Source organism: Ursus americanus, chromosome 1 (assembly GCF_024610735.1).
Source record: "Ursus americanus isolate L20-20 chromosome 1, mUrsAme1.1.p, whole genome shotgun sequence".
Classification (NCBI taxonomy): Eukaryota; Metazoa; Chordata; class Mammalia; order Carnivora; family Ursidae; genus Ursus; species Ursus americanus.
Window position 1 is genome coordinate 91699288 of NC_142127.1, and position 25823 is coordinate 91725110.

The 25823-nt window shown below is 41.2% G+C and overlaps 1 protein-coding gene across 3 annotated transcripts in view; it reads right to left on the reverse strand.

The window, feature by feature from the left end:
• Positions 1-6038: 6038 nt before the first annotated feature.
• The window catches only part of EPHA4 (EPH receptor A4), a 142251-nt gene continuing 122466 nt past the window's right edge, over positions 6039-25823 (reverse strand). The window contains exons 12-18 of one of the 3 annotated variants that reach the window (XM_087863885.1): positions 23364-23425; positions 22705-22914; positions 20735-20884; positions 17108-17301; positions 13702-13857; positions 12441-13373; positions 6039-8535 (exon numbers count right to left, since the gene is read on the reverse strand). In XM_087863885.1, the coding sequence (XP_087720011.1) occupies positions 13259-13373; positions 13702-13857; positions 17108-17301; positions 20735-20884; positions 22705-22914; positions 23364-23425 (887 nt within the window). In that variant the 3' untranslated portion in view covers positions 6039-8535; positions 12441-13258. The other 2 variants (XM_087863891.1, XM_045775331.2) reach the window with 2 other exon arrangements.

Here is a 25823-nt window from a genome sequence, read left to right on the forward strand (position 1 = left end):
ACTTCATATATTTTACAAACAGTCGGGACCTAACTTATAAAGAGGTAATTTACAAGGATCTTCTCGTTTTGCAAATGAGAATTTGTTTTGATTCTCTCAGTTCCTGGCCATTTTGAGGAGGGGAAAAAAAAAGATGAACTCAATTAAAACCTTAACTGAATGGTAAATGAGGTGGTGACGCTATTATGTCACCCACGAGATAATGCATAAGCAAGAGCAACCTACGGGGCAATTAGCCCCCTGAGAGCTTCTAATATTTCAATAAGTCACAGAAATAAATTCTGAGCAATTTAAAGACTAAGAACTCTATTAATTGTAATGTTCTTTTGCCCGTATAAAAAAAATTGTTGTGCGTGTGTGTCTTTTTGCCATTTCCTATCAAGTCTTTCTTGAACTTCCTTGCAACTTTTCAGCCCTACGCATTTGCCTCTGGCTGATTTTAAATTATGCTAATTGGAAGAGGGAAAAATGCTGGTAATGGAATAAAATGGAATGCCATTTCTTATAGCATCTGGTGCAATCTGAGCCATTTAAAAGTGCATCTTATGGAATAGGGCTCTGAATAAGCAATGCCAGTCTGATTACAAACAACATGGGTCTCATTAGAATCCGTCAATCTGATTGCTAGGTAGTGATACAGTGCAGATTACTAGGCCATAATTGCCTCTTACATATTATGTGTATAATATATAGTTTCTCTGGTGTATGTTTAAGCCACTTTCTCTCATGGCTATCTTTTCCAGCTCTACACAAAGCAATGTCTATGTTCTACTAAGTTGATTTTAACTGGGTCCTTAGGTCCTAATTCTATTTTCTTCTAAGTATTCATCAAGTTTTCTACAACAGTGCTGTAAACAAAGAATTATGTTCAGGGCAATTGCCAGAAATAAGATATGTCGGGGGTCTATTACCCATTCAACCGGGAACAGTCAAGGGCCCAAGGCACTTCCTCCGAAGGGAAGGGGAAAATGACGGAGGCCGAAGCCCTCAATATAGCTACGAGTCTTAATGAGGTTGTTGATTTAAGTGTGGGGTGCATTTTTGCATTGTCAAAATCTATTTGGTTCTTTACGAGGACTAGAAGAATTCAGACATCTTAGCCCTGGACTTTGGCTCACATGGTTCAGTTCGTGAATTAAAGCCTGCGATATGGGCTCTGAAATCAGGACTTGAGATTCATACTTCCGAGTAGCATAATCTCTCCCACCCCTGCTTCCCACCTCACATGCTCCATCCCCAAACAGTACTTGCAGCCACAAGGCCGAGGCCGTGCTGGAGAAAAGTCAAATCTCCACGCAGCCGCAAAGCTAGAGAAGTACTTGGAAAATGCCTGGGGTTGTGAAGGTAGAATGCCTTGTGGGCGGTGGATCAGGATACTTAAGCTAAACATTGTACAACAGTTGTTTGCCTATCTCCTTCAGTTTCCTCATACGAAACTCCAAAGGGTAGACTGAGAGCTTTCATTCCATGGAGATGTGAACAGGGTTTCATTTTCAAGTGTCTTTGGAAAATGCTAGGGTAAATGGGCAAAACTGGTTTCCTTACTGCAGGATTTCTCAGAGCCTTTAATACACCAATGTGCTGTATGAATCTCCAAAAGGGAATAATAGAATGCATCATGGTTTTCTCATCTTATTTGGCTGTAGAACACTTCTTGCCCCAACCTACCATCTACTGAATAATATTTATTAACATCTGATCAATCTAATGTTTTATCAAAATCTTTATGTGTTTTCTGCTGTGCTACATTTGGACAGTTACACTCGTTCACATAGCCTTAACTGGCTCCTTAGACATCCGTGTTTGCAGCTCCTGCTTTCTGGTTCGGACCCACTAGTATAACTCCAGATGGGGATGGGTCAGTCCCACACAAATGAATTGATTACACTGAATTCTTACAAGACCCTGACAAAGTAGGGAATTCTTACTTTCCTTTTAAAGGTGAGTAAACTTTGTTTCAGGAAGGTTAAGTGAATTGCCCAAGGTCACATAGGTAGTAAGTACCGAGGGCAGGGTTCACATTAAATTGGTGTACTTTTTATTACGTGATCCTCAGACTCCACTTCAGTGAATTTTTCTTTTGTCCTTGGACCCATCCTTTGTTTCTGTTTGGTTAATGACTAGCCTCTCTGTCACAAGCCATCATCGAAGTGAAGAATGGCACTTGAGAAGTTTCATCCGTGACTCTTATACTTAGGATACAAATGTGATGACTAAACGAAAATCACTACTTCCTCCCCCACTCTACATCAGATGGTAGTATTTGAGTGATAATAGATTACACTCAGCTTTTAAGTGAAAAGTAGACTTTGGAAATTAATTCTTACATAACGCAGCGTGTAAGGTCGACGTTGTATGTAAGTTACAGTTTCTCTCACTAGAGCTTCCCAAAAACAATCAGCAGGACTCACCGATCGAAAATGAGCCACCTGGCAACAGAAGAGGCAAGCAGTGTTTAAGGAAGAACGTCCTGGCATGTATACCTCCTACCAATGGCTTCAACATGAAATTGGAACATACCCACCTGGCAAAATGTTTCATCAGATTGAGTTTATCACACGCACGGCGTGGCGGGGGCTGCAGAACTTACAAGCAAATTGTTGGAGTGCAGCTACTTGTGTTTAAATCCCAACTTCCAACCCTTTTTAGCAAGGTGGCCTTGAACTAATTGTCTAAGCAATCTGTACTTTAGTTGTTTTCATCCAGACAGTGAACATATGAGGACTTACGCCACAGACACGGGCTGCTGCGTGTACATAAACAGAGCGTAATACATGTCTGGCGTGTCGTTAAGTGTTCAAAAATGCTAAAGAGAAGGAAACCCCATAAGCCTGAGCTTTAGCTCCAGTTCTTCTGATGCTTCAGACAGAACAAGACTTTAATTAAGGTCTTGCCCATCTCACAGATGGCAAAGGGCTAAGGTGGTTTGGTTTTCACATTCTAGTTGTATCCTGATTCGGAGGAAAAGTACTGCTTGAAATCTCATGCCTGGGATTAGGGTTTTTTTCTATGCTCCCCACTCCCTTCCCCCGTCCTAGGAATACTGAGTAGCTAAGGCCATTTAAGCCTGAAGAGGCAGCACTTTTGTATATAAACAGAAGCTTGTGGCTACAGAAAGCATAGAGGTCTGTGATGCGGGAAGGAAAATGTTATCTCTGAAGCATCTGGGTAGACAAGGATGAGGATGCAAATAGTATAGCAAGTCTGAACACTGCTCGTGCTTCTCTGCATCTCTGGGAAAAGCATTAGACACATTAGTGGGAGGAGATCAAACGAAGCTTAGAGATGCATTTGACTTGCACAAGAAGCTTTCCCTGACCTCCCCTTGGTGCACGGGGCTCCTTGTCCTTGTGGTAGAGACTGGATAGCTGCTCGACAGATTTAATTCATCTTCCCATGCACACAAGACTCTATTTGCCACCCTCCAAAAAGCTTAGGCCATGCAATAGGTTCTGACCAATAAAATAAGGGAGGAAGAATACAAGCCCTTCCCCAGTCTGGCCATAAAGCCTTCAGCACAATCACCCACATTCTCTTAGGTGGTGGCCATAGATGCCACCTGTTGACAATGACAGCCTCACAGGAGGGAAGGAGCTTGGATCCTGGTCACTGCTTGCCAAGTTGCCAGAAAGAGCCTCTGGATCTTCATCCGGCCATGATGTTCGCTAAAAACAACACTTTAGTGTGTTGAACCCTGAAAACATGGGGCCTTTTATTGCAGAAGCTAGCCTTCATTACCCTAAATAATACAAAACCTCATATTACGCTACACTGAAATCAATCTCAAAATTATTGTTAAGATTATGCGTGGCAATTTTGATACCACTCTGCCAGCTCATTCTAGAAAATGGGGGGGGGGACTACTTCCCTGGTCAATGTGATGGTTAATTTCGTGTGAACCTGACTGGCATGGGGTGCCCAGATTAAACATTATTCCTGGGTGTGTCTGTGAGGGTGTCTCTGGATGAGATCAGCATTTAAATTAGTGGATTCAGTAGAATGCCCTCCCCAGCGTGGGTGGGCATCATCCAATATATTGAGGGCCTGAATAGAATGATAGGTGGAGAAAGGCGGAATTCCCCTCTTTTGTTCCCTGCTTAACTCTCCGAGCTAGAACATCTCATCTTATCCTGCCCACAGACTGGGACTTCCGCCATTGGCATGGCCGGTGCTTAGGCCATTGCATTTGAACCGAACCACACCACCGACTTTCCTGGGTCCCTGGCTTGCAGATCATGGGACTTCTCAGCTTTTGTAAATGCATGACACAATTTCTCATAAAAAGTCCGTATCTATATTTCTATAATATAGATTTATCTCTAATACAGTTGACTTTCTTTCTAAACAAGTGGGACAGAAAATGCCAAGCCTAGTCTGCCTCAAACCATAAATATCTCATCAATGACTCAATTAATAGAGCTGATTCTAGAGAGGTATTTAAGAAATAAACACAAAATAACCAGATGTAACCCAGATTCTTTTTATTCCAAGGTCTATGTTTTAAAAGATCTCTGGTAACACTAAACAGCCTGCTCTCATTCTCTGAAGCCAGCTGCTCCTAAGGGCTTTAGTTCATGCACTGTAGTAAGTCTTGAGACTGATTTTCAATTCACAGGGGCTCAGTCAATTGACAGTTTGCTTAATGAAATGGTGTAATGATGGGAGCATTCATCCTTAAAACTATGGCTCTTATTATTTTTGTATCCCACACTCATTATAATTTGCTGAAATTTAGGAACTTTCTCTCCATCAAAACCCATATATATAATCATTGACATTTACACCATGTTTTAGGGACACTCTTAGACCTCTTGGAGCCCCAATGCACTCTCAAGAGTCCAACAATCCAGGATTGAAAGCTTTTGGTAAGGATGGGTGGCCCGTCACTAGCAAAGATGTTCAAGGGAGTATAGAACTGGGGATGTTGGAGAAGACAGGTTGATCACTGAAAATGCTCCTGAGAATACTGTAGTCCCCTCTTATCCACAGGAAATACATTCTAAGACCCCCCAGGGGACACCCAAAACCACAGATAATATCAAATTCCATATATAGTATGTTTTTTTTCCCCCAACGTGTATCTACCAATGAAAAAGCTTAATTTATAAATTAGGCACAGTAAGATGTTAACAATAACTAATAGTAAAATAGAATAATATAACAATACACCATAAGAAAAGTTATGTGGGTATGGTCTCTCACTTCTTCAAAATATCTTATTGTATTCACCCTTCTTGTGATGATATGTAGATGATAAAATACCGAGGTGATGAAGTGAGGCGAATGACATAGGCACTGTGACATAACGTTAGGTTACTATTGACCTCCTGATGCTATAGGAGAAGATGGGTCATCTGCTTCCAGACCGTGGTTGACTGTGGGTAACTGAGACCATTGATAAGAGGGAGGAAACAACTGTAGTTACCATTTGCTGAGTTCTGGCTAGATGTTAGACACCCTGCTACAGCTCTAATATATTTAGTCTTTATAAAAGTTTGTGGGGGGCTTAGTTAACTGTTTGACTCCATTTCGGCTCAGGTCATGACCTCAGGGTTGGGAGACTGAGCCCCCTGTTGGGCTCTGTGCTCACCCTGGAGTCTGCTGGAGATTCTCTCTCTCAGTCTCCCCCTGCCCCTCCCCACTGCTCACACGTGCTTGCTCAAATAAATACATAATTTTTTTTAAGTCTATGGTGTTATTATTGCCATTGTACAAACAAGGAAACGGGCACAGGGAAGTTAAGAACCTCGCCCTAAATTGCATTATCAGTAGTAAGTGGGGAGCCTAGATTCCAACCAAAGATCATAGTCTTAATTACACTGGGCTGCATTCAGGATCTCATAGAACCTAAGTCTGATTTGCTAATGTGTTGTTTTCAAGGGCAAGGGCTACTTAGAAGTCAATGCTTTTTATCCTCTAACTAAGCACACTCAATTAGAACTTAAGATTTTATGTTCTCGCCAAATGACAACCTAGAATTAATTTAGAAACAGCAGGCATATGGAAAAATTATTGAAAAGAGACAACTGGATTCCAGGTCTGTATACGGCAACTACTTTATTATTTTCAAATGCAAACTCTTTGCATTTAGTTTGCTATTTTACAATTTTACAAACTAGGTATAAAAGACCATAAATAAATGACATAAGTTATGTGTACCTAAAGTTCATGAAGGGAAGAAAAATACCTTGACAAAATAAAACAAAATAGAAAATCTATGTCTAACTCAAGAGATCGCTCAAATTTCGGAACATGTCGGAACCAAGCAAAGTTCTGTTAATTTCCTTTTCGGTATGAACTAAATTATAATATGCCTTATACATTCTAATTTTAACCACAGTCCTTGCATATTCCAACATACTTGGAGTGATACAAAAAATAAATGCACTCTTCAGTGTGTATCAATGCTTGATGTTGTTTGGAGAATGTTAAATAAGTGAAAATATTGCTTCTAGAACTTTCCTTTACTGGTCAGAATTTGAGTGTCTTCAGACAAATACTGAGGCTATAAGCGTGTATGGATTAATACACATATCCTTCACAGATTGAATACAAGAGTTCTCAAAACACACACACCAGCAGTGTAGTGAGCACAACCTGTCTTGAAAATAACTTTTTCAACACACCAGAACATCTCACCCATGACTGTTAAAAATAACTTGGGGCCGGCAGACACATGGTGAAGCTACTTGATTTGGTGCAGGGGAGCAGCTTAATGCTGCCTAATGGAAGATCTGAGCAAGATTGAGCATCCGAACTCACTAGGCCAGCACGTGCTTACGGGGCTAGATACAGTCCCTGAAGTTGGCCTCCTGCCCTGACCCCTGGGGAAAGATGACCAGCTCAGAGATTCAACCTCATTTCTTTATACATATTTTTCAGGCATCAATGCATAGGCACATCCCTTTAAAAATATATTAAAGTCCCCAAAAAGGGGTGAATTAACTTTGTCACTCTGGCATAGCTATGAGAGTACAATGCCACACACCCTGTCAGAATATAATAAGTATTTATTGACGATTTTCTCTACTTAATTCAACGACATAGGGTTCAGAATCTTTTTTCCCATTTTTTCCCTGATTTGATGTTAGAGCTTATGTAAATGGCCACGGTTTCTGCAACCATAGCTTAGAATAAGCAAGGCAGCCACTCAGATGATGAAAAATGGCAGTACGTTGGCTGGAGTTTGGTATACATATCCTATCAGAACTGAATCTTCACACACCGGACCTCAGATCCTAGAAGGCTAAGGGCCATCAGAGTCAGCTGCACATTGGTAACTGTAGAACTCTTCCTGTAAATTGGGAACCTGAAATTGCTTGAGGACATTTAATCCCAACTATGCTAACCTCAAGAGTCACTGGCATGTATTTTTCTGTGACATTGAGAGACAAAGTATTAATCCAGGACACATCATCTCAAAGCTGACACACGCGTCTACGTTCATCTCCGGAAGTATATGAATTGCATATATTTTGTTCGCACTCAACGAGTCCATTTATGCAGGAAAACAAAGGCTACTTCTATTCCATTTGGGGTTACCAGACAAATCCCACGCCCTTCTCTCTCTCCATCAAGAAACTGGTGATTCAGGTGAGAAGTTCAATCGGAATTAGTGATTTTGATGATGGGTTGTCACCTGAATGGATTTATACTCTCAAATGACCCCACCGCTAAGGTGAAAATGCCTCCATCCAAAGCTGTAGACCTACTTATTAAGGTTAGTGTGGCAGCTACAAAATACACTTCTAAGATACAGGACATCGAACATTTCCGGGCTGTCTTTCTAAGGGGACGGGTGCGGTCTTCCAGGCCCACCAACTCATGGGGCTCTTCCTCTCCGAACTGGCGAGAAACCAGAACTCTCCAGGTGTCGCATTCCACAACATTCACAGGCAGTTCTCAGCAAGAGGCTCTACACTCACACGCACATACACCCGCGGACACGCACAGGCACACCTATGTACACACATCAAAAGAGATAGTCAGCTCATAGTTAGTCTAGGAAAAAAAATATATTTATATCACGGCAATGGCACACCCTGGGTAAAATGTTACTTCAGCAATGCATATCATAGGCAGCTCATGGGAACTGGCTTTGTTCTGTGTGATGGCACCGAACCTGGTGTCCATGGTACAGCCTGTAGCCTTGGGTCACTCGCTGTCGCGCCAAGGCAGCGGTGACGTACAGGAGCGAGAGATGGAAATACATATAAATAAAACCACAAGGAGTTTAGGAACAAGGGCTCTGCAGAGCTGGTGCTGCGAGACAGTACATCCCTCAATGCAACCGGAGAAGCTGTGCAGAAACTCGCACGGTCGCCGTTTCTTTCACTGGGCAAGGAGATGCGGACGTCACACATGTATTCTTCTCGGGTAAGGGTGTTGTTTCATCAGTGTCTTTGCTCCAGAACGGGCGTCGCAGAAGCAGAAGAAATGCATTTCGGAGGGACTAAGGAAGGCGTGTTCTGTTTTCTTCTGTGGGCTTTGTAATCACAGGAAGGGCTGTGAGGCCAAGATAGCAGAGTCTACTCCCTGTAGAGAAAGGAACAAGAGTTTAGACAAAACAGCAGCCAGTATGGCCAGCCCGTTGTCAGCCAGTATTGCAAGAAAGACGAGAAGCACGTAGAAGTTGGTATGGCTCAGTGAGGAGTAGTTCAGGAGGGAGAGTGCTGAGCTCTTGCTTTCCTCCTCGGAAAAATGACCATCAGCGTAGCAACAGGCATGTCTGTTAATAGCTTGATTGCACAACTCGAGGAAGGCACCGGTCTTCCCCTATCATAGGGATGAGGCCGTCGAATCAGAGCAAAGTTGAACTCCCTGCTCAGGGTCACGTCCTACGTTGTGAAGGAGCAGAGCTGGGATGAGAACCCACACAGTGTGGAGTCTATGAGCCATGCCTTAACCACTGTGTGAACAGTCTCTCTGTGGAAACGAAAAATCTGACCTGGGAATTGTGCAAGAGGAGAAAGGCTTAGAGTTGGTAAAAGGATGTGAAAGGAAACTGTAGTACCGGAAATGCCCCAGCTCCTTAGCACCCAGCCTTTCCAGAAAGGGAAATTATGTATCTAGGGATCAAATCTGGAAACAACACAATCCGCCCTTATTCAACACTATGATTGAAAAAATGCAAAGCAAGAAATAAAAAGTACTGGGTTTTTTTCTTAAAAAGTAACTTCTAATGAAGGAGAGTACCTAGTAAAGGATTCATACATGCTGCATTTAACAGGCACAGGGAGGGAGTGCTGGGGCTTTGGCACTGGGAGACGTCTGGTACGCCAGTGAGAAAGGTTTCGGAGGTTTGAGCCCACCAAGAACTAATCAGTCTCAACTGTCCCATCAGTCTAGAAGAGAACAAGATCAGTCCGACACAACAGAATCACTGTGGCTCCTCATTGTCCTCTCAATAATCAACACGGACCACAGTAAATAATTTCTCCTCTTTCCTTTGTGACAACTGACCACCAAGACTGCTTCAGACACTGTGTCTCCCACCGCAATGGCTGTGTTTGGCAGTGGATGACCTCAGGTGGAGAGCAAAGGATTAAGACCAGAATGTATCCTCACAGACAATTTTGCTTATTTTCTTAAACCAATTCTTTATTTGCTTGTTTTGTACATTGTGAGCTATAAATCAAATTTAGTTCTTTGAGGTAAATAACCATTAATTAGTCTTGTAGGAAACAAGAAGCCACTTGTCAACATCATTCATTTTGACAATTATGAGGAAAATGAAAGAAAAGGACCCAGAACTACTTTTCTAGCTGCGTCTTCTCTGGAGATCAGTAAGTCTATCAAATGTGCAGAGCTTGCACTGGCAGGCATGGATTTACTCAGTCATGAGAGGACAAGAGAACATGAGTATGACCTTAAGACTGACGCAGTACAACCACCACCATATGGATATGCCCACTTTTTGAAGGTGATTTTGCTTTGCTGCCAGAAATTCCATTCTTAGAGGAGACAAAGGACTTCCCAAAACATGTCTGTCCCATGTCAGTTCACCAACACTCTTCTTCAATAATTTGCTATAGGAAGTAGGCTATTGGGGGACTCAGCGTGTATGTCAGAAGGGTTGGACTTTTGAAGTGGCAAGTGTGGGAATGTGAAGGCTTGTATCTAGTTGATGCCAGAATACTCTAGAACAGAGAAAAGGAAACCTCTGCTCCTTTGAATTCAGACAACTCCTTATTTGCGGGGAAGTGCTTGAACAAAGACCAAAGCATGTGGTCTGCGTGGTGTCATGAGGGAAAGATGTAACTTTTGTTGTGACTAAATAAACAAAACATGGTTCCTTTGAATCCCTTACAAAGACCTCAAGATGTCTTTACCATCCATTTCATTACAACAGCATCTTGCTTGTGCATTTCACCCTTTTCCATTGTGAAATAACAATGTCATGGATGTCGAGACTAAATGATAGAGGAGTGTCGGGTAGGTCTGCCACCTTTTGTATCAAACCCTCATAAATCCACTCAAGGTGAAGCGGCCTTATCTGCATGGCTCCTACCAGCGAACTTCATTTCACCCCACTCTCGCATGTCGCAATACAACATTTGGGTTCGAGAATGAAAGATGGATGAGTAACACTTGGAAAACATTGGCGGAAGAATATACCTTCCTTCTGTGAAGTTCAGCGTGTTCTACATAAGAGCATTTCATATACACTTACAACAACGCCACGTGTTAGGAAAGGTGTTATTATTAAAGTATCATTATCTCTAATTTACAGGTGGAGGGACTGAGTTATAAAGAAACATGGAGTGAATTTCTCAGTGTCAACATCTCAGTTGGCTTTAGAATCCATAGCTGTCTAAATGCCAGAGCCTGGCTCCATGCCCTGGGAAACAATGGAACATTCCTATTGTCCTCCTCTTTCTCTTCAAAAATGTGTAACTTCACGGAAGCAGTAGAGTTTCACTTCGACTATTACTGGATATTATTTTAGGCACTTAGAAAGCCCTTTTTTGGCTTTTCCATTAGCCTGACTCTAATTCACACAATGTGTTAAAATTAAGATCCAGAATCAACCTTCGAATGTAGTAAGATTTCGAGCCTTGCCTCATTATTCTGCACATACAGAAAATATGCACTGAGAAGTAAAACCACGACCTTGGCATAGTGTCCGACATTAACTTGGTAGGATATCTTACAACTGACACACTCTCTCTCTTGAAATGTTCTGCTTTGGTATGTTCAGTGTGTAGAGAAATACCTCATCTCACGTTATCGCCTTGAAGAAAGCAAGACTTCTAATTATTCAATGTATGCAAGGAAACACTCTTTTGACTTCCAAGATAATGCCATCATGCTCCCTTATTTGAACTGGTCCGTGGAGATTGAAAACAAAATACTCCACAGCTTTCCTGAAGGAAAAAAATACATAATTTTTTTTTACAGCAAGCAGAAAAACCCACCTCTATTTGTCACCTTTGAACATGAATATCCAGAACTCTTAGGGTTCAGCAAAAGTGGTGATAAGACAAAAACAGTTGGAGTAGTTTTTAAAAAAAAAGAAATTTCACGTTCCTTCTGAACAGAAAAGCTTTTACAACCAGTGTTGCAAAAAGGTTTTTACTAAACTGTCATGATTTGACAGCATCAAATTGAACATGCCTTGCTCTGTAAGAAATAGCTCTCAGCATAAAACCAAGGGGGGGGGGAAGGTCATTAAAATCAGCCAAACTCATGTTTAAAAGTGGTGAAAATGGAAGAGTTTAAGAAGTTAAAATTTGTCCAGTCAAAAAAGTTAGGCTGTTCGTTTCTAGGAATAAACAAAGCCATTTAATTCACATTTCAAGAAGAAAATTCTGGGATTAAAATGGAAGCATCTAAGGCTAATGGTCTTGATGGATGAGAAGCATGTTTTCCAGGAGGTCACATTCTGATAATGGGATGTCAAGGTGAATTCTAAGTCTCACTATTGACTTCTAGGTAAATCCTCCCTGACTGACCCTGTTTGGTGCTGGGGTTACTGGAGCAGGACAGAAAGTGAGAATAATGGATGGATCTTCCAGTACTTCTCAATTGCAGCAAAGTCTCCAAAGAGTGAGGCATGACCCAAGGTTAGCGGTACCCAACAGATACCTAGTAAATATTTGTGGCATGAATGGAGGGCACCAAAGGGCAAGAGGAACTCTGTGTGAGAGAAAGCAAAGCGAGCGAGGCTCTGGGTGCCATGTCTCCAAACCTGCCTTCATATATCTCCTAACTCACTTCTTCCCAGAACAGCAGGGAAGCCATACTGGTTTCCACACTGGTCTCTTCTCCCATTGTCAAGAGAGGACTGAAATCTTGAAAGAACCCCAAACTAAATGATAGACATCAAAGAATATTTATTGGTCAGTGTTTCAAATTAGATCAAGTTAAGAAAAAAGTTTTCATTGGAGAAAGATTCATTGCTGTTTTTTTTTTTTTTTCTTTTTTCTTTTTTGCCTTACCTTGTAGGTTCGGGTTTGCTTCTTTAAAGGAGGGAAGTGTGAAAGTTCCCTACTCAAGATTGTCACGGTCCGCTATCCATAAGGTAGTTACAGTAAGTTTGTAGAGTCCCAAAATACGATTTCATATGGCACAGCCTTAGGCCCAAAGAAGCAGACCTTGTTTGTCCAGTGAGGGGGAGGTGCTTGGGTTTTATTATTAATTATTATTATTATTATTTGAAATCCACTTTCCTTCTTTCCAGCCCCTTATGTCATCGTAGGCCACCAGGTGGCCTGAGCACTGAAGGAGCAACACTGATGAGCCATGTGGTTTTCACCTAGGTTGTTTCCCACGGTATGAACCAAGCCTTAAAAGCTACAACTGAGTCCTTCCAGAATGTTCCTGGGCATGGTATCCATTCCAGTGAAAGCAGGATGACGGTCATTTACGCCACAAACAAAATACTGCAGTTGTAATTCCCAATGGAGAGAGGATCAAGGATGTCTCAGAGAAGCTCAGTGTCTGGCAGCAAATGTGGCATCAAAACTCGGAGGTGGTGTTCTATTTATATAGGGACATGTATTTTACAAACTGGTGATGGACGGAGTACTTCTGAGAAACACTTTGTTCCAGGTCTCATTTCAAACGACGGCTGTCATCTCGGCGAAGCCCCACAGGTTCGGTGATCTGTACACCAAGCAACACTGCAGGTGTTCGATTTTCTTTTCCTTAATTTCAGAGGGCGAAGACGAAGTAAAAAAAGTGCAGTTCTTCAATTAAAGTGCATGGATGAGGTAAACTAATTTTTCAAGAGTTTCGAGTTTATTCAGTAACTGGCTCAGACAGGAACCATTCTGCCGTGGATCTGTTGCATTTGGGTTCTCATCGCCTGGACGCTGCTCAAAATCTTATTCTGGTGTGTGACGGCTGTGATGCCGATTCTTGCCAGGTCACTGTAGGTACGGGGAGAAAAAAGAGGGAGAGCAAAAGTTACGAGGGCGGAGAACCTCGTTTCCGGGCTTCATGCAGACACACATTTGAAATCAGCCACAATTCATAGAGCACGACAAGGCAGGTGTATTAAAATGTTTAATTAAGCAATTGAATGCAACAATGTAGGTGCTTTAGAGGCGCTGTACAATTATACTCAACAAAATGAAAGGCATTCCGGTTTTTCTTTTTTTTTTTAATGAGGAGGATGATAATGCAGCTCAAAGCAAAAAAAGAAAAATACTATTAAATCTAGATTTACCCTTTGGTGTTACATCGCTGAGTACTTACTCCTGGTTCATGTGCACTACAGCCTCTAGTGTGGTATAACCAGCAGCCGTGAAGTTATCCTTATACCGGTCCATTTTAATGGCCTGGAGCCAATCGCCCACTGATACCACGGCGGAGAATTCAGGGGAGCTTGGATCCAACAACGCAGTGTTAGGTCTGGTAAGGGAATGAGGAAGTGGAGACAGACAGGACTTATCAGTGAGACAGGACAGACTCAGGAGTCAGATTGCCTAAGATAGGCACTGAAATGCCGAGGACAAGCTTTTTAGAGGGACTACCTATCATCAAACGGCATCACGTGGTTTTTTTGCCCCTAATTTCAAAAAATTGCAAAAAGCATGTATCCAGCACCTTATCTGTTCTTAATTCCACTTCCTGCATTTGTTTTATGTGGACCTCTTAGTACATTAACGATCATACAGGTCTTTCAATATCCCCGACTGGGGTAAAGATTGCGAGAGACCTTGTGGCGGAAACTGGTTCAGTCTTCGCAGGAAGAGTGAAGTATTACATACTTCGGCACAGCGACTTTGGAAACCCTAGTGAAGTATGAGTAAGGAAAACTGTGAGCTTGCAACCTGGCAGACTTGGTGAAGCGGAGAAAACAGCAAGAGTTCAAGTCCAGCACGCTCCCAGCCAGGTTCGTAGGCAGGCTCAGTGCCTTGAAACAAACTTGGGACAGCAGGGGGTTAATGCCCTCTTTAATAAACCCATTCCTGACCAGCACGGGTGCCAAGATGGGAAGGAAGAAGGGCCACTTTGATCACCGCTTGGGTTGTGGAATGTGCTTCTCATGTTCCCTCTTAGATCATTTCAACGAATTCTAAGCACTTTTTATGAAGTTATTTATTAGTTTACGCATTTCTCAGCCCAGGTGTTTTATGTTAGGACATCGTCAAGAGCGACAACAGTTGAAGGCAGGAATTTTGCCATTCCTCGTGGTACTGATATACAATAAAACATCTATCTATGGAAGCATTTACTAAGAGAAGTATAGTCATCTTCAACATCAAACTACTTAATAATTGTTGGGTGGACCTTCTCAGGGTATTTTATACTGCCTTTACTTTAAGCACCTGGATAGCGACAGGCTACTTGTTTAGTTTAATTTCCTTGAACTCCTATTTCCCTAGAAATTGTAGAATGCGGCTGATCTTAACATTTGACCTAATTTTCATCCTGAGACTGTGCTGCTTGAATATAAACACTAAATCAGAATATCATCATTACTGAATTTTTAGCCAAAAAATTATTTTCCTCTGAAAACAAAATTAAGTCAGTGTAATGCCTTGATTAATTTTCTACCTAGCAGAATTAATCCAATTCCATTGTTTGTTTTGTAATTTTAACCTGTGACTTTGACCCGCATTACTTCTTTCTTATGTGACTATTTTACCAAAGACTTGTTTTATCAGTTTTGTGTCCAAATAGTAGCTTGCCTTTGTGACCTTTTATGTACATTACTTCAATGAATTTTCTGAGTAAAATCCTGTAAATTTTTATGGCAAGAATAATCAGGATTTAATTCTTCCCCCAATAACAAGTATCACCACAGAGGATTTTAGACATTAATATTAAGGTTTATAAATAATATTCGTCATTAGAGAAAGACCAATAGTTTGCATTTCTAACTTTAAGCCAAGAGCATTAATGGGTCGGTCCACATGTAGGCTCTAGGTACCTGACTAGGTCAAAATGACCCGAGGATGAAAATAGCCTCAGTCAGTATCAGTGAACTGCAAGGGTCATTCTCAGGCTTGTTCTTAAAGTCTCTGTGCTCTCTGTGGAACACCATGACATGTGCCCAATTTTGTGCTGAATCACATGCAATGTTATATTACATCCCATTATCAGCAAGCAGTAATAAGCATCAAAGCTACTGAAGTACCATCAGTGAGAAAATTGAGAAGAGTATATCCAGTAACTCAATTTGTTCTCAATTTGTTCTGCCTAAATGGCACAAAACACACATTATGCAATATTAGTAAACTGGAGAGCTTCCGCCGGCAGGAGAAGCACCAAGTACCAATGAACCAGCCTTAGGATGCTCAAAATTGATGGGATCCGGAGCTGGAGCCCCAGAAGCTGAAGGAAGATCACCTTGGAATAGAAGAGGCCAGCTACACCTCTCAGAGAACGGAAGAACAAAAAATAGTCCAGAAATGCCAGGAGGTTTTTTTTTTTTTTTTTTAAGTCACTTGGCTATCAAGTGGCCGAAGTAAGATGTGATATGAATTCAGCCCAGTGTGATTTCAGAAGACAGAAGAGCTTGATCATGAAGCTCCCGGGACTGTGGCCAGTGCTTAAGGGATCTGAAAGCCTAAAAGAATAGAGTGTATCTCTGCTGTCTGATCCAGACTCTTTTCTTCATGCATTGTAACAATCAGTATATACCTTCTCTTCCACAATCATTGGGCTGTCTTCAGAAGACAGGAGGAGATGCTCATAGCACTGTGGAAGGTCTTGGCTATCGTGGCAAAAACATTCTCCTGTTTTTGACTCATGTTGAAAGAGAGTCATGATGAAAGAGAACCTTGGAGAAGTACAGATTTGGAGGTGAAGCAGCTGGTCGTAACAGCAATGGTGGTCTATACCCTTCCGGATGGGACAGGTATGGAGGGATCCTGACCCTTACACTAGTGAGGTCCAGTCCCCAGGTAGAGAAGTTCCTATTGAGTTATAGGACTTGCAGTATCCTTACCTCCTTTCTGGGCTGATAATGCTTCTCCCTTTTGCTCTTTCCAATGAAATAGCTAACCTCTTTCACAGGTGGTTCAATCTATTCATTTTTTAAAACCCCTCTCAAACATTCATCCGCATGCTTTGTAACCTGATCAGTTTCTGTTTTGGTCCTGTTTCCTTCTACCGGTGAAAGACTCAAAACAAGAGAAACTTTAAGAACTGAAACCGAATGAATTTCTTGCTTGAAAGCCTATAAGCACCTACAACACTTTATAAGTCAACTTAAAACTACAGTGCATGGAGAGCTGTCCTCGACTCCTTATTTTTTCCTAACCCTGTGTCCTTTCCCTTCCCCCAATATAGCATCTGGTGATCTGCATGTCTTCCCAAAGTCCTTTTCATCTCTCTTCTCAGGTCTAGAATCATCAAATAAGCACCTTTGTTCTTTCTTTGTTGCTGGTTTGTTTTTGTTGTTATTTTGGGCCTTTTTTTTTTTTTAATTTATTTTTCTTATGACTGTTTGAGGCCTGACAGGTGCTAGGCTCTTCCATGTGGTGAACAAAACCATCACACGTACTCCATTAACTGAGAAACAAGCCACCCTGGTTGCAGAAGAGTTGTGCAGTGACCTCTGACAAATAGGCAGGAATTCCAGGGAGCCAGCGCTCGCCTGCCACCTCTAATGTACCCTTTCATACATCACTGTTAAGCAAGCATGGCCGACCTGGAGCTCTCAGTCCCCGTCCTCTTCAAGCTGTTGGGGTTGCGGATAAGTTTGTCCAACATGTTGACAATCTGCCCGAATTTCGGCCTGTCACTCCGCTCCTTCTGCCAGCAGTCTAGCATCAGCTGATGGAGTGCAATGGGGCAGTCCATGGGAGGGGGTAGCCGATAGCCTTCCTCAATGGCTTTAATCACCTACCAAAAACGAGAGAATGATACGGAAACTGTCAGGGAAGGGGCCGTTGGAGATCCGCCCTCCTGACCGCCAAGTTCTCCGTGCATCCAGCTGCCAGCAAGCCTGAGCATGAGAACAGCACCCATGTCTTCACAGAAGCCACAGCTGGACCTGAGTATTGCTGGCAACAGGCAGGGAAGCCAGCTGCTGCTACCTGGTGTTCTCAGATGGCAGCCAATGCCAAGCTGACGTTCTAAAGGGAAGATGCATCAATGTTCCCCAGTGGTTAGAACACAATCAGATCAATAACCTATCTGGTGGCAGCCTGGCCCTCGGAGATCATGTGGCAATGACCCTCCCCCTTCCGCTAGCCAGCATCAGCCAAACCCTCGTAGCCAAAGAGACTCTAACCTGCTGTTAAAGACCTTCCTTAAGAAGCTTTAATGGTTGCGTCCAAGATGGAAGTCCCTTTGTATCATTTTAAGCCTCTGTCCTCTTGCTCAGACAGCTCATGGGTCAAATACAGGAGCCCACCTTCCAGATTTCCCAATCCAGAAGACACTACCTCTCTCTAAAATAGCACTCGCCCCCAACCCTCCAGATGCCCAACAATTTTTACTTTTGGAAGACCACAATATGCCAATATGCCAATTCTGTATCTCATTCTTGGTTTCAGCTGGCTGTCAACTGACCCTGTTAAAAGGTGTTAGTAAGGAGATTTGAAAAAAAGTGTTAGCAAAGAAAATTAAACAAACAAATTTCTTTCAGGGCGTTCACATTTTGAAGGGGACCCTTACACATCAAGGAAACAAGTTATAATGGTAATGATAATTGTCTTATTGCCCAGGGTTCTCCCTGCTTAATAAGACATCAGTAGACCATTCAACAGTCTGTCTTCTCATCCTAAATTTTCCAATCTGTCTTCACAGGTATTATGGTATTTTTATTATTGGCATTTTGCTAAGCCCCCCTTCTTCAGGGCATGAATCCCAGTAATGTAATATCGTATGACTCATGCCAAATTTAAGGAGGGGAATTATTTCCTAACTTCTTGGCTACTCATCAGCAGTATTTACGGGGATCCTATGAAATTCTGGACGTGCTTTTGCTTGGAGAATTTTTAGAAGTTTTATTTGTTTTAAATCAGTTTTTTTTTTTCTCTCTCTCTCTACCAAAATGGTAACTGCTAGTGACAACAGAGCTGTAGCCATCTCAATGACTGTGCTGGATTCACCCTGCCATGGGGTTTATTTACTGCCCAACAATTGGTCTTCAACAGAAAACGGTTAATTCCCAGTTTCTATGTATCAGTATGACTATTGTCTTTTTAGCCAGCACACAGTTTAACCATCATCTTGTGACTTATTAAGCCCTCTGATCCTTTTTTCTCCCACGTATCTTTGCCAACATCCTGTTGTATGAGTACTATTTACCACTCCTTGTAGTGTAGACTTCTATATGCTATCTTACTAAACATTATTCTATTTCTTTCTAGCAATTACATTAAGTCATTTTGATCTGACTTTCTTTTATCTTTCCAGGTGCATGGTGTTGACTCTAGACTTGATGAAAACATTTCACATTGAATTGATGAGAATGAGAGCAATACTGGGCTAATGCCAGGGTAACACAATTTGTTATAAACCCTCAGACTGCTTAATACTCTTTCGTTAGCTCCCTCTCCACTGCCAGCTTGGAAGATGGCTTGTGGGTTAACAAAGCATATTTTCTCAGTTTGCTGCTGAATGTTTTGGGGGGAGCTGAAGAGCAAAACAAACAAAAAACTTGGTAAGTTTGCCATATTTTCAACAGCTATTTTGATTCTATTCACCATATGCCAAATGAATTCTGATGAAAGTAATTCCCCAGTTACATTTCCTATTGATCCCTGTTCTACACAGAACCCAACAGAGACAAATACACGTGAATGACTGATCAATATTACTTGTGGGAGAGAAATGGCTTCAGATGTTCTTCATGGATAAAGCCAGACAACTGAAAGTTAAAAACAATAAAAACTGTTTTCATGTAATATAGAAACTGTCAAAGCTACGGGCCTGAAAATATTTAGGACAGGAAAATGGACAGCATCTTTAGATCCTCTGCTTTTATGAGCATTTGGTCATGACTCTCCACTGAAATAAAGTTGAAGTATCAAATCATTCAATGAGTATACATATGCACTACGGGCTCACGCAGGTTGCTTTTGTCCCTCTGAAAGTCTCTAATCTGAAACCAAATGTTGCTACAAGATAGGACCTGGAAGGTGTCTGTGACATAATCACACCAAACAACAGATTACACACCACTCACCTCTACAGTTTTCCCAGCCTGCAATTACCTATCGGTTATGCTAGCTGCTGGCTTTCTTCCTATCTGCTATGAACCTTTCTTTGTAACTTACAGATAACACAATGTCAACACTATCATTCCTTTTAATCTGGTTAGAGAATTCTTTTTGCCCCAGTAGACACGAGTACATTAGCTTCTCTATTGCTCTGAACAGTCTTTTATTGATAAGGCAGCCAGCATCCTATTTCCTGAATGCACCTGCTTCTTCATTTAATTGTCAAGCCTTTGCAGCTTCCTGTTGGTCCAGGACAAGGCAGATGGGCACGGGGCATTCCACATAGAGAGAATTTTCTAAAAGAAGGTTTTTTTCCCAAACTATAATTTTTATCAATGAATTGAATACCATGCCTTTGTAATCACTCTCTGCTACTTCATGTTTTACTTCACATACGTAAGTAACTAACAAGTGCTCTGGGAAGATCCCCTGGTGTAAGATTTTTGTTTTTGTTTTTGTTTTTTTTTTCCCCTTTTGCACCGGAGATGTTTGTAATTAAATTCTATTACTCTGGAATCTTATTAGTGTCATTATCGAATGCTTTTCTGAAATTGCAGGCATTGTGGATACTCCCTTCCGAACTAGTCCAGATGGCACATTTAAAGGGATGTGCATAATTTACAAAGGGTCATTTAATGAAGCTTTATTTTAGAGTCCTCAAGGGGCAAGCTCTAATTACAACTAGGCCAGCTTTAAAATACTCACTAGTTTTCTTCCAACAAAGCTTTGGTGTCAATTTTTTCACACGTGAAATTTGAGTTTTTCATATATCCTTGTATTTTCTTATGATTCAAAGTTGAATTTTGTTTCAGTATGGATTTGAGCATTGATCAAGTACAATACAGTTCCTTATCACTCCTCTGTCCATCTGTGCATCTATCTATAAATCTATTGAATCTGTCTCCCATACTATTCCATGTAAGCTATGTAATTTTGGGCCTTGAAATCCATGACCATAAGGCTTAACGAGATTATTACATGTGTTTGTGTTGAGAATCTTGCATTTCATGTATCATTTCAAGCTCAGCGCTCACTCCATCATACGCTGACGCGATCCTTCCTGAATCTCAATGCAAAGACATATATTTTAGAACGTAAAGACTCACGTCTTGATTGGACATATCCCAATAGGGTCTCTCTCCATACGACATCACTTCCCACATAACGATTCCATAGCTCCATACATCACTCGCTGATGTGAATTTACGATAGGCAATTGCTTCTGGCGCGGTCCACCGGATAGGAATCTTGCCACCCTGTGAACATTCAAGCCGTAAGTTATTCCCTAAGTACATCACTGATGTGCCATTTCAGTCACTGAATGTTGTTACTGTTTGCCTAGCAGGACAACAGCATTCCTGAGTTAGCTCTCTAAACAATAAGAGACTTGTTTATTTTAACTAGTCTTCTAGGTTGAAACACTTCTCCTCGTATGTTTTCTTTAGTCACAGGAAGTGAATAAGTAATCTGTTTAATTATTTTTAAAAAGTCTACCTACTATCTGAGCTCTGCTTCAGGCAATACTGTAGGAGAAAGGGAATCGCAGCTTTTACAAAATGCGTATGTCATCACGGTGTACCCATGGACATGCTACAGATACTCACTTTGACTTCTTGTTGGATTCTCTCGCTCAACAGCACAGAGGCAGTATTTAATATTGCTTCTAAAATCAGGAACTAAGGAAGTTAGATATGAACATTTCTACCCACCACACTCATCCTACTTTACATAGCATGAGAAACATGTTTAACGTGGTTAGAAGATACTACATTCCATAGGTTCTTAGCAGAAGCCAAATACCAGATGTTAGAGCTGTTATTGTCTTTAATGGAGTGAGGGCACCTGCAAAAATGGTAAAGCAATTGAATATCCAGGAAAAAGTTTAAAATACTGTTTTCTTGTTTGGTTTTGGGTTTTTTGTTTGTTTTGCCTCAAATATCTGTTGTTTGATTACACTTATGTGAAAGGTGTTTTTAATTGAGTTTCACATTTCTTAAGGTTCCATCTGGGGAAATTAATTCAACTTAAATTCAGACCCTCAAGCTCATTTGAAAGTTTGCCTTACTGAGGCTACTAGAGAAGACAATGACTTGTACTAGAAATTGCATTGATTCAAGGGAGTTTACTCTGAAAACCCAGTGTGTTACATTTCTACTTGTTCCATACATAAGGACACTTGTGTTGCCTTCTACCTTCCTTATTTGGCTAAGGTTTTATCTATGCAAATGTATCATTCTAGAAGCCTCCTTTAACTTTCCTCTCTCCAAATACTAGAAAAAGAATTAAAGATCTTTAGGATTCACGAAGATGCATTCTTTCCCAAGTGAATGGAATTAGAATTCAAAAGTGGATATATGTGTAAGAATCAAAACTAGAGCCAAAGAAACCATACACTATAAGGAAAAAAAAAACCAACCAACCAAACACAATGTTTAGGATTGCTAATGCAGAATGAGCATCAAAGGGGGAAAACGGCTGGTAACTATCTGCTTCCCACTTATTTTAGCGGTGCCAGCCCTGATGGCCAATAACTTTTATGATTCTGTTTATTCCTTTAGTGTCTTATATTCAGATTGTCCAGCCAAGATAGATAGCCAGTAACTGAATACTGATAACTCTGAACTGTGCCCTAATCCAGCGTATCTACCAGGAGTAAAATGAAGGCCAATTAGATACTAAAAATTCTTGCCCAGTGTAAATGTTTTATAAATCCTCTATCTACATTCTCAGATTCAGTAGCCAACCAACTAGAAACATTGCTCTGTCTTCTCGAAAATAAGAAAATTTTTTAATAATAGAAAAGAACTGAAGAGAAAATCGAAAGAAGGAAGGAAGGAAAAATTAAGTGTAAAAAATGCAGTAAGTAAAGCTCTAGTTTGCAGATTTTAAAGTAGTCACACATCTTGAGGCGGTTTCAAAATCCCTCAGAAACATGGCTTAAAAATGAACACATGGAAACGAAGAGGCTCTGAATGATGAGGAAACTTACAAAAACATGAAGGGTTTAAACATCAAAGTGAGAAAAGAGGAACAGTTTCATCAGAGTCAAAACCCAGAGGTCACAAATCCTCCTTACCCTGGTGGTGTAAGCTGCTTCCGGATCATCCTCAAGCACTCGTGACATGCCAAAATCAGATACTTTGCAGACCAGGTTGCTATTTACCAGAATATTCCGTGCAGCTAGATCTCGATGCACATAGCTCATATCAGATAAGTACTTCATCCCGGACCCGATGCCACGAAGCATGCCCACCAGCTGAATGACAGTAAATCTGCCATCATTCTTCTGTGTAGGAAAGGAATGAGAAACAATCTCATTAGCATTAGGCCAAATTAATTTTCACCAAGCATTTATTACTTGAATCTTTTTTGATATCTGTATCGAGTAGGCAATGAAACTCAACATTATTTCCGGGCCTTTCTGATGAAAAGTCACTAATTCTTTGGTAGAGTGTATCCTAGGAACTGGGTTTGCTTCCTGTAGTAGATGGAAATTATCCAACTGTAATGAATCTACGGCTCAAACAGCCCCACAATGCAAGAATAAATCTAATACTACCTCCGTTGAACACGGATTATTTAATAGCCTTTAAAAATCACATCGTTCTCTATGTCTTCTCTTCTTCCCTCGCCCCATTACAAAAGTCCATGAATACAACCAGAGTGGACACAAGGAGTCTGTGAGAGTCTTCTAAATACCAACATTCTTGGGTTTAATATGAAGTAGTCACGTACCCTGAGGAATGCATCCAAGGAGCCATTCTCCATGTACTCTGTTATGATCATTACTGGTTTACCTAGAGTTTTCAGAAAGAAAAACACAAACCCTTGATGAGCACTGCAGTTAATGAGATAAAAATGGGCTGTGCACAATTTTACTGCCAAGACACCTGTCTTGCGCGATCTAATTTAATTAAAACAAGCCAAGCTTATGCCTCAGCTGTGGGGAGCTAGGAATGAAATATTAAAAGGACGGGTAGGTTTAAATTCCATCTGGAAGGTTAACCCTTTGGGTGGCTTGTTGACAAGGTCTTTAACTAAAGTGGCCTCCGGTATCCAGGGAGCACATGAACGGATAATTGCTCTCTCAAGCAAAAGGGGAAGAAGATAAATGGGCAGGCCTGTGTAAAGGCGAAAAAAATCTTTAGGATAATTAATTTATTTTGTCCCCAGAAGAGCCACTTGTGTGATGCTAAAGCAATCAATGGACAGAGGAACTTTTTTACTTATTTAGAGAAACCCAAGTTTCTGAGAGCAGTGACTACGTCAAATACTCCTTTACTCAGACACATCTTTTTTTTTCCCCAGAGCTAGCTAGCTAGATATTTATTTATTTATTTATTTTTATAATGTTATGTTAGTCGCCATACAGTACTTCATTAGTTTTTTTTATAATAATTTTTTATTATATTATGTTAGTCACCATACAGTACATCCCTAGGTTTTTATGTAAAGTTTGATGATTCATTAGTTGCGTATAACACCCAGTGCACCATGCAATACATGCCCTCCTTACTACCCATCACCAGCCTATCCCATCGCCCCACCCCCTTCCCCTCTGAAGCCCTCAGTTTGTTTCCCAGAATCCACAGTCTCTCATGGTTCATTCCCTCTTCTGTTTACCGCCCCCTTCTTCTTCCCTTCCTTCTCCTACCGATCTTCCTACTTCTTATGTTCCATAAATGAGTGAAACCGTATGATAATTGTCTTTCTCTGCTTGACTCAGACACATCTTAACGCTCAAGCGTGCACAATATTAAGCACCCCCTTCCCCGCTCTGCTCAGGTCAGGAGTTGTACCCTTTCTTTTCCCTTTCCTTTCTACTACAAACACTTTATTCTATTTGCTCCCTTAAGCTGACAACCTCAGCAACAACAAACAACAACAATCAGAGTAAATGTTTGGTAAATTATTTCATCTGAGACAGCAAGTTAATTCGGTACTAGAATATTCTTGCTCCCCCTCACCTGCTCCCCCCACCCCCACAAAGAGAAGAAAATTATTTTAAAATTTGGGAGAAGTAGGAGAAAACAATACTCTCATTTCACTTTGGTTTTCTTTCTGAGAAAACTTAGGAAGTAAGAACCATTCTTAGTTTCTTAATTGCTGGCAATGGGCTCAAGGTCTGAGATTCCTTCTTTCTAAATGTATTTGTCAGAGGGGTAGGAGTGGAAGCATAAATCCTCCATATGTTACGAAAGGATGGGTTAAAGCAGAGAGACCATAGAAGATTCCCCGGGAGGAAAATAAAATGCTAATTTGATAAATAAAAAGACTCACTTTCATTGCCATACTTGGGGAATGTTTGGACTTAGACATTCAGCTAGGGAGAATGACTAGGATATGTCACTGCTGAAAAGTTCCTGCTATTATTCTAAACTGATACCTTTCCCACCCAGAATAGACTCTGTTCTGATGTGGGGAGAGGGGAAATATCTTCATTTCAGAGGGAAAAGTTAGGAAGAACAGACGTTTTCCATTTCAAAGCTGTCCAAGTTACCATTTTCCCCCCACTGTGTGTTCGGTGTCATGTCTAAGAAATCTTTCCAAGGTAAAACTTTTGGATGAGGAAACAATACCATGGAGACTATTTTCAGTGATGAACAAAAGCTGGCAGAGAAACCGGGAAGTGTGATGTAGGTCAAAGGATGAACAAACACCACTTCCGGTCTCTCCCCTTGGCTGGAGGGAGTGGTCTCTCTACACCTTTTCTGTCCTCCCTCAACATAATGCACAGGAAGCTCTTAATTTTAGATTCGTTTACCCTCTACGTCTGTGGCCACAGACAGAGCAAATGCATCTAAATGAGTTTTAATGAACCCGCCTCAATCAAAAGATACTTTGTCAACTAATGAGAAAGGTTGACTCTCTTGCATTAACACCTACTCCAATTTCACCCGAGCCCTCTGGAGGTGTGGATAATAAGAGAAGATCCAAAAGTTGGGGGGGGGGGGTAGTGGAGAGAACGTACAGTCTCCCCGTCAATTTAAAAAGTTACTCAAGTAACTGCTGGTAATGAATTCACACGCTTCCACGTCACCTTTGCACCCTCACACCTCCCTCCTCTGACGGTAGGCACTGTCTTTACAATTTTTCTGCATTCCTTCTTCTGTTTTTATGAAAAGTATCCATTTGTCAGAATCTTTATGAGCTCTCCAAGAGAAATAAAGATGAATGTCTCCATAAGCAGAGGGG